The sequence below is a fragment of the Nerophis ophidion genome, linkage group LG15 (assembly GCF_033978795.1).
Source record: "Nerophis ophidion isolate RoL-2023_Sa linkage group LG15, RoL_Noph_v1.0, whole genome shotgun sequence".
NCBI classification, from domain to species: Eukaryota; Metazoa; Chordata; class Actinopteri; order Syngnathiformes; family Syngnathidae; genus Nerophis; species Nerophis ophidion.
This window is the reverse complement of record NC_084625.1, coordinates 54308150-54327383: the sequence shown is the minus strand read 5'-3', so window position 1 is coordinate 54327383 and position 19234 is coordinate 54308150. Positions and strand designations below refer to the sequence as shown.

The 19234-nt window shown below is 42.3% G+C and overlaps 1 protein-coding gene and 1 long non-coding RNA gene across 3 annotated transcripts in view; both read right to left on the bottom strand.

Moving 5' to 3' along the window:
• The window catches only part of LOC133569783 (copine-3-like), a 35097-nt gene that overhangs the window by 1766 nt on the left and 14097 nt on the right, over positions 1–19234 (bottom strand). For both annotated transcript variants that reach the window (XM_061922400.1, XM_061922399.1), the window contains exons 9-17: positions 15198–15296; positions 15041–15127; positions 14906–14965; positions 14648–14781; positions 12381–12435; positions 12259–12310; positions 9414–9547; positions 9101–9337; positions 5566–5705 (exon numbers count right to left, since the gene is read on the bottom strand). In XM_061922400.1, the coding sequence (XP_061778384.1) occupies positions 5595–5705; positions 9101–9337; positions 9414–9547; positions 12259–12310; positions 12381–12435; positions 14648–14781; positions 14906–14965; positions 15041–15127; positions 15198–15296 (969 nt within the window). In that variant the 3' untranslated portion in view covers positions 5566–5594. The remainder of the gene's footprint in view (positions 1–5565; positions 5706–9100; positions 9338–9413; positions 9548–12258; positions 12311–12380; positions 12436–14647; positions 14782–14905; positions 14966–15040; positions 15128–15197; positions 15297–19234) is intronic.
• Positions 16086–18403, bottom strand: LOC133569787 (uncharacterized). The gene is made up of 2 exons (XR_009809908.1): positions 17879–18403; positions 16086–17704 (listed from the first exon to the last, which is right to left on the bottom strand). It is a non-coding gene; the product is annotated as an uncharacterized LOC133569787 (long non-coding RNA).

The following is a 19234-nucleotide window of genomic DNA, read 5'->3' as shown; positions in this document are numbered from 1 at the left end:
ATCACAGAGACTACTACACACGTCACAGAGACTACTACACACATCACAGAGACTACTACACACGTCACAGAGACTACTACACACGTCACAGAGACTACTACACACATCACAGAGACTACTACACACATCACAGACTACTACACACGTCACAGAGACTACTACACACATCACAGAGACTACTACACACATCACAGACTACTACACACGTCACAGAGACTACTACACACATCACAGAGACTACTACACACATCACAGAGACTACTACACACATCACAGAGACTACTACACACGTCACAGAGACTACTACACACGTCACAGAGACTACTACACACATCACAGAGACTACTACACACGTCACAGAGACTACTACACACGTCACAGAGACTACTACACACATCACAGAGACTACTACACACATCACAGACTACTACACACGTCACAGAGACTACTACACACGTCACAGAGACTACTACACACATCACAGACTACTACACACATCACAGAGACTACTACACACATCACAGACTACTACACACGTCACAGAGACTACTACACACGTCACAGAGACTACTACACACGTCACAGAGACTACTACACACGTCACAGAGACTACTACACACATCACAGACTACTACACACGTCACAGAGACTACTACACACATCACAGACTACTACACACGTCACAGAGACTACTACACACGTCACAGAGACTACTACACACATCACAGACTACTACACACATCACAGAGCCTACTACACACGTCACAGAGACTACTACACACGTCACAGAGACTACTACACACGTCACAGAGACTACTACACACATCACATACTACTACACACATCACAGAGCCTACTACACACGTCACAGAGACTACTACACACGTCACGGAGACTACTACACACGTCACAGAGACTACTACACACGTCACAGAGACTACTACACACGTCACAGAGACTACTACACACGTCACATACTACTACACACATCACAGAGCCTACTACACACGTCACAGAGACTACTACACACGTCACGGAGACTACTACACACGTCACAGAGACTACTACACACGTCACAGAGACTACTACACACATCACAGAGACTACTACACACGTCACAGAGACTACTACACACGTCACAGAGACTACTACACACATCACAGAGACTACTACACACATCACAGAGACTACTACACACGTCACAGAGACTACTACACACATCACAGAGACTACTACACACGTCACAGAGACTACTACACACGTCACAGAGACTACTACACACATCACAGACTACTACACACATCACAGAGACTACTACACACATCACAGACTACTACACACGTCACAGAGACTACTACACACGTCACAGAGACTACTACACACGTCACAGAGACTACTACACACGTCACAGAGACTACTACACACGTCACAGAGACTACTACACACATCACAGACTACTACACACGTCACAGAGACTACTACACACATCACAGACTACTACACACGTCACAGAGACTACTACACACGTCACAGAGACTACTACACACATCACAGACTACTACACACGTCACAGAGACTACTACACACATCACATACTACTACACACATCACAGAGACTACTACACACGTCACAGAGACTACTACACACATCACAGAGACTACTACACACGTCACAGAGACTACTACACACGTCACAGAGACTACTACACACATCACAGACTACTACACACATCACAGAGACTACTACACACATCACAGACTACTACACACGTCACAGAGACTACTACACACGTCACAGAGACTACTACACACGTCACAGAGACTACTACACACGTCACAGAGACTACTACACACGTCACAGAGACTACTACACACATCACAGACTACTACACACGTCACAGAGACTACTACACACATCACAGACTACTACACACGTCACAGAGACTACTACACACATCACAGAGCCTACTACACACATCACAGACTACTACACACATCACAGAGCCTACTACACACGTCACAGAGACTACTACACACGTCACAGAGACTACTACACACGTCACAGAGACTACTACACACATCACAGACTACTACACACATCACAGAGCCTACTACACACGTCACAGAGACTACTACACACGTCACGGAGACTACTACACACGTCACAGAGACTACTACATACGTCACAGAGACTACTACACACGTCACAGAGACTACTACACACGTCACGGAGACTACTACACACGTCACAGAGACTACTACACACGTCACAGAGACTACTACACACATCACAGACTACTACACACGTCACAGAGACTACTACACACGTCACAGAGACTACTACACACGTCACAGAGACTACTACACACGTCACAGAGACTACTACACACATCACAGAGACTACTACACACGTCACAGAGACTACTACACACGTCACAGAGACTACTACACACATCACAGAGACTACTACACACGTCACAGAGACTACTACACACGTCACAGAGACTACTACACACATCACAGAGACTACTACACACATCACAGACTACTACACACGTCACAGAGACTACTACACACATCACAGAGACTACTACACACATCACAGACTACTACACACGTCACAGAGACTACTACACACATCACAGAGACTACTACACACATCACAGAGACTACTACACACATCACAGAGACTACTACACACGTCACAGAGACTACTACACACGTCACAGAGACTACTACACACATCACAGAGACTACTACACACGTCACAGAGACTACTACACACGTCACAGAGACTACTACACACATCACAGAGACTACTACACACATCACAGAGACTACTACACACGTCACAGAGACTACTACACACGTCACAGAGACTACTACACACATCACAGACTACTACACACATCACAGAGACTACTACACACATCACAGACTACTACACACGTCACAGAGACTACTACACACGTCACAGAGACTACTACACACGTCACAGAGACTACTACACACGTCACAGAGACTACTACACACATCACAGACTACTACACACGTCACAGAGACTACTACACACATCACAGACTACTACACACGTCACAGAGACTACTACACACGTCACAGAGACTACTACACACATCACAGACTACTACACACATCACAGAGCCTACTACACACGTCACAGAGACTACTACACACGTCACAGAGACTACTACACACGTCACAGAGACTACTACACACATCACATACTACTACACACATCACAGAGCCTACTACACACGTCACAGAGACTACTACACACGTCACGGAGACTACTACACACGTCACAGAGACTACTACACACGTCACAGAGACTACTACACACGTCACAGAGACTACTACACACGTCACATACTACTACACACATCACAGAGCCTACTACACACGTCACAGAGACTACTACACACGTCACGGAGACTACTACACACGTCACAGAGACTACTACACACGTCACAGAGACTACTACACACATCACAGAGACTACTACACACGTCACAGAGACTACTACACACGTCACAGAGACTACTACACACATCACAGAGACTACTACACACATCACAGAGACTACTACACACGTCACAGAGACTACTACACACATCACAGAGACTACTACACACGTCACAGAGACTACTACACACGTCACAGAGACTACTACACACATCACAGACTACTACACACATCACAGAGACTACTACACACATCACAGACTACTACACACGTCACAGAGACTACTACACACGTCACAGAGACTACTACACACGTCACAGAGACTACTACACACGTCACAGAGACTACTACACACGTCACAGAGACTACTACACACATCACAGACTACTACACACGTCACAGAGACTACTACACACATCACAGACTACTACACACGTCACAGAGACTACTACACACGTCACAGAGACTACTACACACATCACAGACTACTACACACGTCACAGAGACTACTACACACATCACATACTACTACACACATCACAGAGACTACTACACACGTCACAGAGACTACTACACACATCACAGAGACTACTACACACGTCACAGAGACTACTACACACGTCACAGAGACTACTACACACATCACAGACTACTACACACATCACAGAGACTACTACACACATCACAGACTACTACACACGTCACAGAGACTACTACACACGTCACAGAGACTACTACACACGTCACAGAGACTACTACACACATCACAGAGACTACTACACACGTCACAGAGACTACTACACACGTCACAGAGACTACTACACACGTCACAGAGACTACTACACACGTCACAGAGACTACTACACACGTCACAGAGACTACTACACACATCACAGACTACTACACACGTCACAGAGACTACTACACACATCACAGACTACTACACACGTCACAGAGACTACTACACACATCACAGAGCCTACTACACACATCACAGACTACTACACACATCACAGAGCCTACTACACACGTCACAGAGACTACTACACACGTCACAGAGACTACTACACACGTCACAGAGACTACTACACACATCACAGACTACTACACACATCACAGAGCCTACTACACACGTCACAGAGACTACTACACACGTCACGGAGACTACTACACACGTCACAGAGACTACTACATACGTCACAGAGACTACTACACACGTCACAGAGACTACTACACACGTCACGGAGACTACTACACACGTCACAGAGACTACTACACACGTCACAGAGACTACTACACACATCACAGACTACTACACACGTCACAGAGACTACTACACACGTCACATTCCTGCAAGGCCTTGAAATCTTCTCATGGGACAACAGAAAAAAAAAAAAAAGAGTAGTCAGTGTGGTGTCAATGTGGTACCACTGTGGTATCATTAGATTAGATAGTACTTTATTCATTCCGTCAGGAGTGTTCCTTCAGGAAAATTACAATTTTCAGCACAATCCCATTCAAGATCAGACAAATATTAAAGGGAGACAGATTGTGGTATCATTGTGGTACCACTGTGGTATCATTGTGGTATCATTGTGGTACTACTGTGGCATCATTGTGGCACCGTTATGGTATTGTTGTGGTACCACGGTGGTATCATTGTGGTAGTACTGTGGTATCAATTTGGTATCATTGTGGTATCATTGTGGTACTACTGAGGTATCATTGTGGTACCGTTATGGTATCATTGTGGTATCATTGTGGTACTACTGAGGTATCTTTGTGGTACCACTGTGGTATCATTGTGGTACTACTGTGGCATCATTGTGGCACCGTTATTGTATTGTTGTGGTACCACGGTGGTATCATTGTGGTAGTACTGTGGTATCAATTTGGTATCATTGTGGTATCATTGTGGTACTACTGAGGTATCATTGTGGTACCGTTATGGTATCATTGTGGTATCATTGCGGTACTACTGAGGTATCATTGTGGTACCATTATGGTATCATTGTGGTATCATTGCGGTACTACTGAGGTATCTTTGTGGTACCACTGTGGTATCATTGTGGTGTGTCATACCCAGTAAACAGGAAGTAGATGTCACATGTCTATGGAGGAGTGGGATCAGTGGGGGGCTTCAGGTGGAAGGCATTGAAGAAGGATACCACCTGCTGGGGTAACTCTGCCAGGACACTTTGGGCAAGGGCAGCAGTACCTGCCTGGAAGCACAGGTGGAGAAGAAAGGTTGACAGCAGTGGAAGAAAGACGCTCCATGCTGGGAGACAACAGGTGAAGATAAGACAAATACAAGTAGAGTCACACCTCAGTATCACTTTCAGATGAAATATTCCCTAAAAGGCCATCCTGGTTGTGATACCACCAAACTAGTCCAAGTATCATTCTGTGACGTAACATTGTCAGGTCATGAGAAGGGACCTTTATTTTGAAGGCCAGTTGCTCCCTCCTCTAGTTTTTACATGTTTCAGTGCTTTTATCAGGTACCTTGGAGACTTTGTCTTTGTACTACTCTGTCCTACATGTCTGAACCAATATTGTCTTTGTACTACTATGTCCTACATGCCTGAACTAGTATTGTCTTTGTACTACTCTGTCCTACATGTCTGAACACGTTTTGTCTTTGTACTACTCTGTCCTAAGTATTGACTTTGTACTACTCTGTCCTACATGTATAAACAAGTATTGTCTTTGTACTACTCTGTCCTACATGTCCAAACAAGTATTGACTTTGTACTACTCTGTCCTACATGTATAAACAAGTATTGTCTTTGTACTACTCTGTCCTACATGTCCAAACAAGTATTGACTTTGTACTACTCTGTCCTACATGACTGAACTAGTATTGTCTTTGTACTACTCTGTCCTAAGTATTGTCTTTGTACTACTCTGTCCTACATGTCCAAACAAGTATTGACTTTGTACTACTCTGTCCTACATGTATAAACAAGTATTGTCTTTGTACTACTCTGTCCTACATGTCCAAACAAGTATTGACTTTGTACTACTCTGTCCTACATGTATAAACAAGTATTGTCTTTGTACTACTCTGTCCTACATGTCCAAACAAGTATTGACTTTGTACTACTCTGTCCTACATGACTGAACTAGTATTGTCTTTGTACTACTATGTCCTACATATTTTCTTTGTACTACTCCGACCTACATGTCTGTCCTAAGTATTGCCTTTGTACTACTCTGTCCTACATGTCTGTCCTGAGTATTGCCTTTGTACTACTCTGTCCTAAGTATTGTCTTTGTACTACTCTGTCCTAAGTATTGTCTTTGTACTACTCTGTCCTACATGTCTGTCTTAAGTATTGTCTTTGTACTACTCTGCCCTACATGTCTGTCCTGAGTATTGCCTTTGTACTACTCTGTCCTAAGAATTGTCTTTGTACTACTCTGCCCTACATGTCTGTCCTGAGTATAGCCTTTGTACTACTCTGTCCTAAGAATTGTCTTTGTACTACTCTGTCCTACATGTCTGTCCTAAGAATTGTCTTTGTACTACTCTGTCCTAAGAATTGTCTTTGTACTACTCTGTCCTACATGCCTGTCCTAAGTATTGTCTCTGTACTACTCTGTCCTACATGTCTGTCCTAAGTATTGTCTCTGTACTACTCTGTCCTAAGTATTGACTTTGTACTACTATGTCCTACATGTCTGTGACGTAAACAAGTCCACATGAAGTTCACATGAATATCCCAAGGACAAGAGTCTAGGCCTTTTAGACAAGAGGAAAAGAAAAGTGTAGTATAACAGTGTGTATATAAACACAGGTGTAGTATAACAGTGTGTATATAAACACAGGTGTAGTATAACAGTGGGTATATAAACACAGGTGTAGTATAACAGTGTGTATATAAACACAGGTGTAGTATAACAGTGTGTATATAAACACAGGTGTAGTATAACAGTGGGTATATAAACACAAGTGTAGTATAACAGTGTGTATATAAGCACAGGTGTAGTATAACAGTGTGTATATAAGAACAGGTGTAGTATAACATTGTGTATATAAACACAAGTGTAGTATAACAGTGGGTATATAAGCACAGGTGTAGTATAACAGTGTGTATATAAGCACAGGTGTAGTATAACAGTGTGTATATAAACACAAGTGTAGTATAACAGTGTGTATATAAACACAGGTGTAGTATAACAGTGGGTATATAAACACAAGTGGAGTATAACAGTGTGTATATAAACACAGGTGTAGTATAACAGTGGGTATATAAGCACAGGTGTAGTATAACAGTGTGTATATAAGCACAGGTGTAGTATAACAGTGGGTATATAAACACAGGTGTAGTATAACAGTGTGTATATAAACACAGGTGTAGTATAACAGTGTGTATATAAACACAGGTGTAGTATAACAGTGTGTATATAAACACAGGTGTAGTATAACAGTGTGTATATAAACACAGGTGTAGTATAACAGTGTGTATATAAACACAGGTGTAGTATAACAGTGTGTATATAAACACAGGTGTAGTATAACAGTGTGTATATAAACACAGGTGTAGTATAACAGTGTGTATATAAACACAGGTGTAGTATAACACTGGATAAATAAGCACAGGTCATTATTTGTTGTTATTTTCTCACACCTGCCCTCATGCCTGATTGACCCCAGGTGACAGGTGAGAGGTCAGCACAATGAAGGACAATTGTCTGAGTTTCAGTGCACCTTGAGACGATACATGACATGATGTACTTCCACAAAGTGAGACGATACATGACATGATGTACTTCTACAAAGTGAGACGATACATGACATGATGTACTTCCACAAAGTGAGACGATACATGACATGATGTACTTCCACAAAGTGAGACGATACATGACATGATGTACTTCCACAAAGTTAGACGATACATGACATGATGTACTTCCACGAAGTGAGACGATACATGACATGATGTACTTCTACAAAGTGAGACGATACATGACATGATGTACTTCCACAAAGTGAGACGATACATGACATGATGTACTTCTACAAAGTGAGACGATACATGACATGATGTACTTCCACAAAGTGAGACGATACATGACATGATGTACTTCTACAAAGTGAGACGATACATGACATGATGTACTTCCACAAAGTTAGACGATACATGACATGATGTACTTCCACGAAGTGAGACGATACATGACATGATGTACTTCTACAAAGTGAGACGATACATGACATGATGTACTTCCACAAAGTGAGACGATACATGACATGATGTACTTCTACAAAGTGAGACGATACATGACATGATGTACTTCCACAAAGTGAGACGATACATGACATGATGTACTTCTACAAAGTGAGACGATACATGACATGATGTACTTCCACAAAGTGAGACGATACATGACATGATGTACTTCCACAAAGTGAGACGATACATGACATGATGTACTTCCACAAAGTGAGACGATACATGACATGATGTACTTCCACAAAGTGAGACGATACATGACATGATGTACTTCCACAAAGTGAGACGATACATGACATGATGTACTTCCACAAAGTGAGACGATACATGACATGATGTACTACAAAGTGAGACGATACATGACATGATGTACTTACACTTTGGAACTGTCTGAATGGAACAAACTGGACAATATCGCGCATGGCAGCTTCGCCGCGGTCTGACTGCAGAATGTTGTTGTCTCCGTCCAGGACCTCCATGGCGCTGAAGTCGGCTCCGCCCACTCCCACGATGATGATGGACATGGGCAGACGCGAGGCCTGGACGATGGCGGTGCGAGTCTGATCCATGTCAGTGATCACTCCGTCGGTGATGATGAGCAGCACAAAGTATTGCTGCGGAGCAGACGGGGAAGAGGTGGCGGTCACATGCCGGCATCACACTCTTTAGCTTGATTGGTGTGGGACTCACTGAAGCACTTTGCTGCTGTAATGCCTGTCTGCCAAAAGTAGCCACGTGGTTGATGATGGGAGAGAAGTTGGTGGGACCGTAGAGCTTCACCTGTGGCAAGCACTGCTGGTAGGCCTGGACAACACCTGCTATACCTGGAGAAACACACGCATGTAGAATGTTCCATGGCAGCTTCCTGCCCACACTTTTTCATACAGTTTGTCCACTTGGATAGTAATGTAGAGGTCAGAGGTTACCATCTTAAAAAAGGTGATTTTGTAAGTTCCACCCTTACCAAGAGACAAACTTCCACGACTGGCTGAGGTAGAAACATTCTACGTTGGGGATGTTTTTTGGTGCGTTAATGGCATGCAGACTAGAACCTAGGTGTGAAGCTCCTGGCCTCAGCAGAACATGGCACACCTGTGCAGGGAACATGACACACCTGTGCAGGCAACACAGGAGTGTCTCAAGAGGAAGCACTTTTAGATCATGGAGTGACCAACACCACTGGGGGTTTTTGACCTGTTTTGAGCCAAGGCACATTTTTTTCATTGGAAAACTGCAGAGGCACACCAGCAGCAGAAAATGTTAAAAAATGAAACTCAGCAGCCGATATTGACAATAAAAAGTCGTTCTGTCAATTGTTGGCTATGACTTTAAAGCATAACCCAGCATGCATCACTACAGCTCTTGTCTCAAAGTACTGTCACTCATTTGGAGTTTTGTGGTGTTGTCCTGTGTGTAGTGTTTTAGGTCTTGTCTTGCACTCCTATTTTGCTGGCTTTTCCTGTTTTGTTGGTATTTTCCTGTCGCACTTTCATGTCTTCCTTTGAGCACTGTTCCCCACACCTGTTTTGTTTAGCAATCCAGACTATATCAGGTGTGTTTATCCTTCTTTGTGTGGACATTGTTGATTGTCATGTTTGAATGTACTTTGTGGACGCAGTCTCTGTAAGTCTTTGCTGTCGTCCAGCATTCTGTTTTTTGTTGACTTAGCAGCCAGTTCAGTTTTAGTTTTGTTTTGCATAGCCTTGCCTAAGCTTCAATGTCTTTGCTTAGAGGCACGACAGACTCCAAACCCTCAGGATTTAGACAATATCTCTAAAGAAGACTGGACCAAAACCTCTCTTGAGATATTTACAATCTGAGTCATTTGTGCTTTATTTCAATGGTAGTTGCACTAGAATTGTAGTTTGTGTGTGTGGGAGACAGACAGACGTGACTACAAATGATATGAACGGGTTAATGTTAGCATATGCACAAATAAAGCATAAAAACGTCATGTTTTCTCTAGTTGGAGGCGGAGTTCTTGTTGCCTGAAAGTGACACGGAGGAATTGTCCCTTTATCTAGTTTGTAAGTCAACATTGAAGGGCGAGTCACGCACATGTCACTTTTTCCAGTGTGGTCATGTGACTGCCAGGCTTCGTTTGATTGGTGAAATGGAGTCAAATGTCACTTGTGCATTGGTGAAATAGTGTCATGTGACCATGTTAAAGAATTCTCTTTAACACTGTGTATTTGCAAGCAGTAATCATCCATCCATCTATTTTCTACCGCTTGTCCCTGTTGGGGAGGCGGGGGGTGCTGGAGCCTATCACAGCTGCATTGGAGCGGAAGGCGGGGTGTACTCACTAGATCAGGGGTAGGGAACCTATGGCTCTAGAGCCAGATGTGGCTCTTTTGATGACTGCATCTGGCTCTGGGATAAATCTGAGCTGACAATGCTTAACACGATAAGTAATGACTAATTCCTCTTGTAATCAAAGTTTTAAAAATAACGTTCAAAATATTAAACATGCTCATGCATTTGAATCCATCCATCCTTTTCTACCGCACTTGTTGAAGAAATTGCATGATTTATTTATTATTGTTTTTTTTAGGGCTTGCTCTCCTGGGGGTTCTTCAGACCACCAAGCACCGACATGAGAGCCTGTTTCAGGGTTACAATATTTTTTTATACTTCAATAAGTCTCTCAGTTGCTTTCCAGCAATTGTCTTTTTCTCTTTCGTTCTCGCTCGCGCTCTGGCTCCAGCTCCAAACCTGTCTCTCCTCCCGGCTGCTGCTTATAACAGAGCGACAGGTGATTAGATAACAAGGCCCAGGTGGGCCATCTACGCACCTGTCGCTGATTTCGAGGTCGGTCCTGGCACACCCCGCTTCGCTGCAGGCCCGCAGGCCACACCCCTCCACAGTTAGCTTCAGAATATCAACGTTATTACAAAGAATACGAGACCTATTACATTCTAGTAATGTTGGTCTTACTTAAAAATGCACGCGTTTAGTTGTGTTTAGTGTTGAAAAAAAAAATGATATGGCTCTTACAGAAATACATTTTAAAATATTTGGATTCTTGGCTCTCTCAGCCAAAAAGGTTCCCGACCCCTGCACTAGATTATAATTGAATATAATGAGGACATCATGAAATGTAGCCATCGGTATAAAAGTCAGCGTAACAGAGATTCATCTTCACAAACACACTCAAGTAAAAGTATGTTGCATTGAAACTATTGGGACAAGCACACTTGATCCAAACATGTACTTTAGTGCACGTAGCAAAGTCAATATCAGTAGATACAATTGTGACTGTTCACCATTTCTGTTGTTGTCGTGAGAAGCAAAGTGCAGCCATGTGCTTACATTCTTCCTTCATGCTTGGCAAGCAGATGGAAAGTGACGTGAGAAGCTTGTCACCAAAACACAAGACTGGGACACAATCCAACTTATGACAATGACAACTTATGTAAGGAGACTAATGTGTCATAGTGAATGTAGTCATATTCATCTTCATGTTGACTGAGTGTCTGCCACGGTTGCAAGTATTGTTCAGGTCACTACACCATCGCCTCCACTTTATTATTACCTTCACAAAAAGGGTTTGAAGGATTGAAGTTGACAGGAAACTCATGGCTGACCTGAAAAAAGAAAACAATAATTACAATAATTACAAACATATATTATATGGGTGAATTTAAAATAAATTACCTGCCACGTTGGAGGCACCTGGGCTCCGAAGCCGAAAACAGGGAACATTTTATCACTGAACAAACAACAAATACCGAAAAAGAATACACTTTAGATTACTCAAGTATTAATATTTCAAAGTTTTAAAAAGCCAATGATGTAACTCATGTGTGTATTGTTGAATTCATGTGTGACATAGGAAGAATATAAAGTAATTAGATTGCCAGTTGTTGTGGCACATGTGGTCTGCATCTTCCTCCACTTCACTTCCACTCAGAGGACCTGCTGACAGTGCACCTGGACACGCCCCCGCGCTCATCAAGCTGACCACGCCCACTCTCCGCCGCAGTCCACACCTGGGACTGATGACGTGAGCTGCTTAAAAGACCAGTGGACCCAGGGATCCTCGCGGGAACTTAGTTCTCAATCGACGTTCAGTAAGAGATAATCCTGCTCTCCCTGTGTTCTCCCTCAGTGTGTTTCCTTGTCTCTCCTGCACAGTACCCTCCGTCGCCTGGAAAGAGAGCTGTGCGTCTCTCTTCTCCCTCTGGACTTTGACTGCCTCCCTCTATCCTCGACCCCCCACTTTGGACTCGCATCTCTTAACCCCCCTCTCAGCCCCACAGACCCCCGCTTGTATCCCGGATCACCTGCTTGTTCCCCTGGACATTCCTTTGCTCTCGTCAACACGTTGGTAACACATACACTTTATGATCTATAGTTCACATTCCATTTCCTTAGTTTGTTTTCTATTGTTTAATTATCAATCAATCAATCAATGTTTATTTATATAGCCCCAAATCACAAATGTCTCAAAGGACTGCACAAATCATTACGACTACAACATCCTCGGAAGAACCCACAAAAGGGCAAGGAAAACTCAGACCCAGTGGGCAGGGAGAATTCACATCCAGTGGGACGCCCGTGAAAATGCTGACTATGAGAAACCTTGGAGAGGACCTCAGATGTGGGCAACCCCCCCCACCCCTCTAGGGGACCGAAAGCAGTGGATGTTGAGCGGGTCTAACATGATACTGTGAAAGTTCAATCCATAGTGGCTCCAACACAGCCGCGAGAGTTCAGTTCAAGCGGATCCAAGACAGCAGTGAGAGTCCCGTCCACAGGAAACCATCTCAAGCGGAGGCGGATCAGCAGCGTAGGGATACACAGGCGAGCGGTCCATCCTGGGTCCCGACTCTGGACAGCCAGTACTTCATCCATGGTCATGGGACCGGACCCCCTCCACAAGGGAGGGGGGGACATAGGAGAAAAAAGAAAAGAAGCGGCAGATCAACTGGTCTAAAAAGGAGGTCTATTTAAAGGCTAGAGTATACAGATGAGTTTTAAGGTGAGACTTAAATGCTTCTACTGAGGTAGCATCTCGAATTATTATATATATAAGTGGTAAATATATATATATATATATATAAATATATATATATATATATTAAATCTCTGTACACTACTGCCACCTGGTGTTGGTTTGTCATCATCTCCCTTAGTTAAAACATAACACCAGTGACTTCTAAATTGTGGGCCGGGGCCTTTTGCACGTGCAGCTCATTTTATGTTATTGGCTGGTAGCATTTTGTTAAAGTGGAAATATAAAACATCATGAAAAGAAGCAGAAACCCTGCAAGTAACGGGTGTGACCCACATTTGAATGTTGCTCCTCTTCAATGCATGTCTGAAGTGGATATTGTCAGGAACTGAAACATGTCAACCAGGCGGCTCACGATTCAATTCCAGTCACATTCTGGAGGTGACCATTCAGCTCAGAATCGATTCTTAAATCAAAACAATTCTTAGAATATATCATTTGTTATATCAATGATAATAAATCATTATCAAATACTGTATACTGCATGTGCAGCAAGTAAGTGTGGAGATGGCCTAAACGGCTTTTGAAAAATGGATTCTTGAACATTTTAAATCGATACAAAATCTAAATAAATAAGAATTGCAATTTGGATGTGAATTTTTCTCATTTTTTTCTGACATTCCGAATGTTTCATGAGTTTTTGGGCTGGGATGTTTTCATTTGACAGGAATTGTGTTGAGTTCCGTTCAACATGGGGCTGTGCATTACGATGCTGCAAGGGGAGCTAATGCTTGAGGATAAATGGCCTCAGAATACTGCCAGGGTATCTCCGTGCATACCAAGACCCATAGGTCACTAGGGTATGTGACCCTCAACGGAAAAAGTTTGGTCACCCCCGCCTTCAGTCACAGACTTTTCTCCTCATTTGTTGTGTATTTACCTCGTTATGGAATTCTCTTGTACCTACCTGTCATAGTCTTGGATGACATTGCCCACAGCCATGATGGCTGCAAGGTATTCATTAAAGCCATGAGGGCTGATGTAATGCAGGGAATTTGGAGACTTGGGATCCCCGTTGGAGCCTGTGAAGTCAATGGCGATCTGGGGGAGACAAAGGGGATCTACTGGTAATTGAATGATTCTAGACCATGTCCAGAGAGTGTTTATAGCTCATGCTGTCCAAAGGTAAAAAGAGTTACAGGTATACATTCAAGTGTACACTCACGGTAAAGTTCAGCTGACAGCCGCCAAAGATGTAGTCAAGGAAAGTATACTCCTTCACAATCTGCAAGTCCATGTTCATGACAGAGAGTCAACCACAAACAAGTTTTAGATAGACGAGAAGAACAAATAACATTACCTGACATTGTTTTATTATTATAATACCAGAGTTTTTGTAGCTTTTCTTGTTCTGTTTCTTCTTCCTGTTGATGCATTCAAACTCAGCCTGAGGAATCCCGACATCAGAGTGAGAAATGTGCTTTGTACGTCCTTCCGAGTACTGGAGTGGAGCTCACCACGGATGTTTGGGATGCCTGCTGAATCTGGCTGAGTGTGGTCAGGAAGGAGCCGATTAGATTGTGAGAGCCGTTGCTCCTGAAGTCGTAACAATCCACCTGGAACACAACACATCAGCTTCAGGAAACTGCAACAAGTTTGAGGATCAGCATCTTACTATGTGTGCTACGTGACACAAAAGCATGCTGGGGTGGTAAGACAACATTAGAAAGCTGCAACCACCAACTAACTTCAGCTACAGTCAGGTGGCTCTCATCCCTTAAAGCACTGGTCCCCAACCACCGGCCCGGGACCGGTACCGGTCCGTGATGCATTTGCTAGCGGGCCGCAGAGAAACAAAATAATTTATAAACGACTGTCCCTCTTGACACACCAATAAGCTTGTTTATAGATGTATAATACAATTCTTTATAGAGAGTTGCCATTTGTTATAACTCTGTGACACGATACAATGCAGATTAATAAGCATCTCAAATATAAACGTGACAGAATGTAGCCAAAGGTTGATTTCCATCTGCGTCTCATTGCAAAGAAACTCCAGAGCTCCCACTAATTCAGCGTAATGTGGGTTGTATTTTTTCATGCACTTTTTTTGCTGTATTCATCTGGCAAAGTGGAAAGGTGCTCCCTGAAAATAATGCCTACATAAAACCGGTCCATGGTGCAAAAAAGGTTGGGGACCACCGCCTTAAAGTATCAGCCAGCAGTTCACTCTCAGAGGAACTGAGCATGGGATTAAGCAACATGGAGATGAACTACAGTGGAAGGAACCCGCTTAAGTCGCTCCCCTTTATGTCAACAACACATCAAGTCGTCGTCTTCTCACTAAAAAGTGCAGGCTGACTTCACCGCTTTTGTCGACATGAAATTGGAGACTCACACGGATGTCAATGAAAAGTATGTGTTGTATTATCTTCTTCATTATTGCAAAACAGTGTGAAAGGACAGCAGCAACATGACTTCTGCTTAGTGACAGTATGCAGCATTTAAATATGTTTCAGTGACTCTTTTAATGACTTCCTGTTCAGTTGGGTTGGATTACGTCGAGAGACATTGTCAGAATAATTGTATGTAAATTGCCACAAAACTTTCTGTTCCCATGAGGATACAAAAGCTGTCTTTGATCTAACCAAGCAAAAGGCTTGTAAAACTCCACTGTGAACGATGGGAAGCGACATGAAGGTGTCAGTTTCTTTGATCTATTGTGATCCACTGGAAGATCTTGTCTTGAACTGAGATCTACAAAGGACCTGACGCAAGCTCCAGGCATCTTTTCTTTGAACTGTTTTAAGACCCCATCTCTTGCTATGTAATCAGGGAAAGTCCAAATAAAAGAGGCGTGCAACCATTTGGTCAGAGCGTGGTGGAAAACTGTACAAGAGTGCAGCCCAGACATTTCTCCTCATGAGCCAAATTGAATTATGTCTGTGTTTAATTCCTTGCTTCTTGTCTGTTTAAAAGATGCCATTGGGGTTTGAACCTGACAGATATTGTGTATGTCGAGCAGCATGGACATAAACGGGTCCACTGTACATGATGCTAGCTCGCTAACAAAGGAAAACAGCTATGAGGGAAACAAACAATGAAAACTATTAATGAACCACATATTGAATGTAATCTAGGAATAATCACCAAGCAAAGGTACATGGACAGCATAGTCAGACTGTGGCTGTATTTGTCAAGTTGAAAACCAGCTGGTATCATTACATCAAGAAAGTCGCCATGGTATCACAATGTATGCATTGTTTAGACAGCGATGTCCATGTGCAGGACTTGAGGACGTCCGCTGTGAACACTGCATCCGTCATGAGAGCCAGCACACATAAAGCAAACAGTGGACTCACTTGCAGTGTTGGCAGGAAGTGACCTCTTCCTGACAAGTGTGCATTAAAAAAAGCATAAACATAAAACACAAACTAATACCATAGAAAACATTAGTATTTGAAACACTCAGTAGTGTAGTGATTCTCAAAGTGTGCTGCGTGTACCAGCGGTCAGAGTCGTGTATGGACAACTCCACCACAGGCGCCATGTTTGCTACCGAGGACGTGTGTGTTGTTGTGCTGGAAGCATGAAGTTCACTCCTTCTGAAGTCAGTTTCTATGACCAAATAAACCAAAATAATACCTCTGAAAATTGTTGTAAAAATACTCCAGCTCATAAACTTACAATAAAACATGCTATTGTTTGGTCACAGTAGTGTTTACTGTATAATAAAACTTTTGGAGCAACTTTGTGTCACTTTTTGATGCACTTGGCTGCTACATTCATGCAGAGTTTATAGTGACCAGAGGCTCTCTAACACGCTCCTGCTGGCATAATGTACGCTAGACAATACACAACCAGCAAAAATAAACATGTTAGCCTCCATCCATCCATTTTCTACCACTTGTCCCTCATTCTGCTCAAATCCTCATTAGTTTTGGACCAACAGCTATGGTGAAAGTAGGACTTTGGTGTGAAGTATGTCAACTGTTCCTCCAATGCATTGTTTGTAATCCCTGACCTACTGTATACATGTTTGTAATCCCTGACCTACTGTATAAATGTTTGTAATCCCTGACCTACTGTATAAATGTTTGTAATCCCTGACCTACTGTATAAATGTTTGTAATCCCTGACCTACTGTATAAATGTTTGTAATCCCTGACCTACTGTATAAATGTTTGTAATCCCTGACCTACTGTATAAATGTTTGTAATCCCCGACCTACTGTATAAATGGTTGTAATCCCCGACCTACTGTATAAATGTTTGTAATCCCCGACCTACTGTATAAATGTTTGTAATTCCTGACCTACTGTATAAATGTTTGTAATCCCTGACCTACTGTATATGTTTGTAATCCCTGACCTACTGTATAAATGTTTGTAATTCCTGACCTACTGTTAAATGTTTGTAATCCCTGACCTACTGTATAAATGTTTGTAATCCCTGACCCACTGTATAAATGTTTGTAATCCCTGATTTACTGTTAAATGTTTGTAATCCCTGACCTACTGTATAAATGTTTGTAATCCCTGACCTACTGTATATGTTTGTAATCCCTGACCTACTGTATAAATGTTTGTAATTCCTGACCTGCTGTTAAATGTTTGTAATCCCTGACCTACTGTATAAATGTTTGTAATCCCTGACCTACTGTATAAATGTTTGTAATCCCTGACCAACTGTATAAATGTTTGTAATCCCTGACCTACTGTATAAATGTTTGTAATCCCTGACCTACTGTATATGTTTGTATGTCCTGACCTACTGTATAAATGTTTGTAATCCCTGACCTACTGTATAAATGTTTGTAATTCCTGACCTACTGTTAAATGTTTGTAATCCCTGACCTACTGTATAAATGTTTGTAATCCCTGACCTACTGTATAAATGTTTGTAATCCCTGACCTACTGTATAAATGTTTGTAATCCCTGACCTACTGTATAAATGTTTGTAATCCCTGACCTACTGTATAAATGTTTGTAATCCCTGACCTACTGTATAAATGTTTGTAATCCCTGACCTACTGTATAAATGTTTGTAATCCCTGACCAACTGTATAAATGTTTGTAATCCCTGACCTACTGTATAAATGTTTGTAATCCCTGACCTACTGTATAAATGTTTGTAATCCCTGACCTACTGTATAAATGTTTGTAATCCCTGACCTACTGTATAAATGTTTGTAATCCCTGACCAACTGTATAAATGTTTGTAATCCCTGACCTACTGTATAAATGTTTGTAATTCCTGACCTACTGTTAAATGTTTGTAATCCCTGACCTACTGTATAAATGTTTGTAATCCCTGACCAACTGTATAAATGTTTGTAATCCCTGACCTACTGTATAAATGTTTGTAATCCCTGACCTACTGTATAAATGTTTGTAATCCCTGACCTACTGTATAAATGTTTGTAATCCCTGACCTACTGTATAAATGTTTGTAATCCCTGACCTACTGTATAAATGTTTGTAATCCCTGACCTACTGTATATGTTTGTAATTCCTGACCTACTGTATAAATGTTTGTAATCCCTGACCTACTG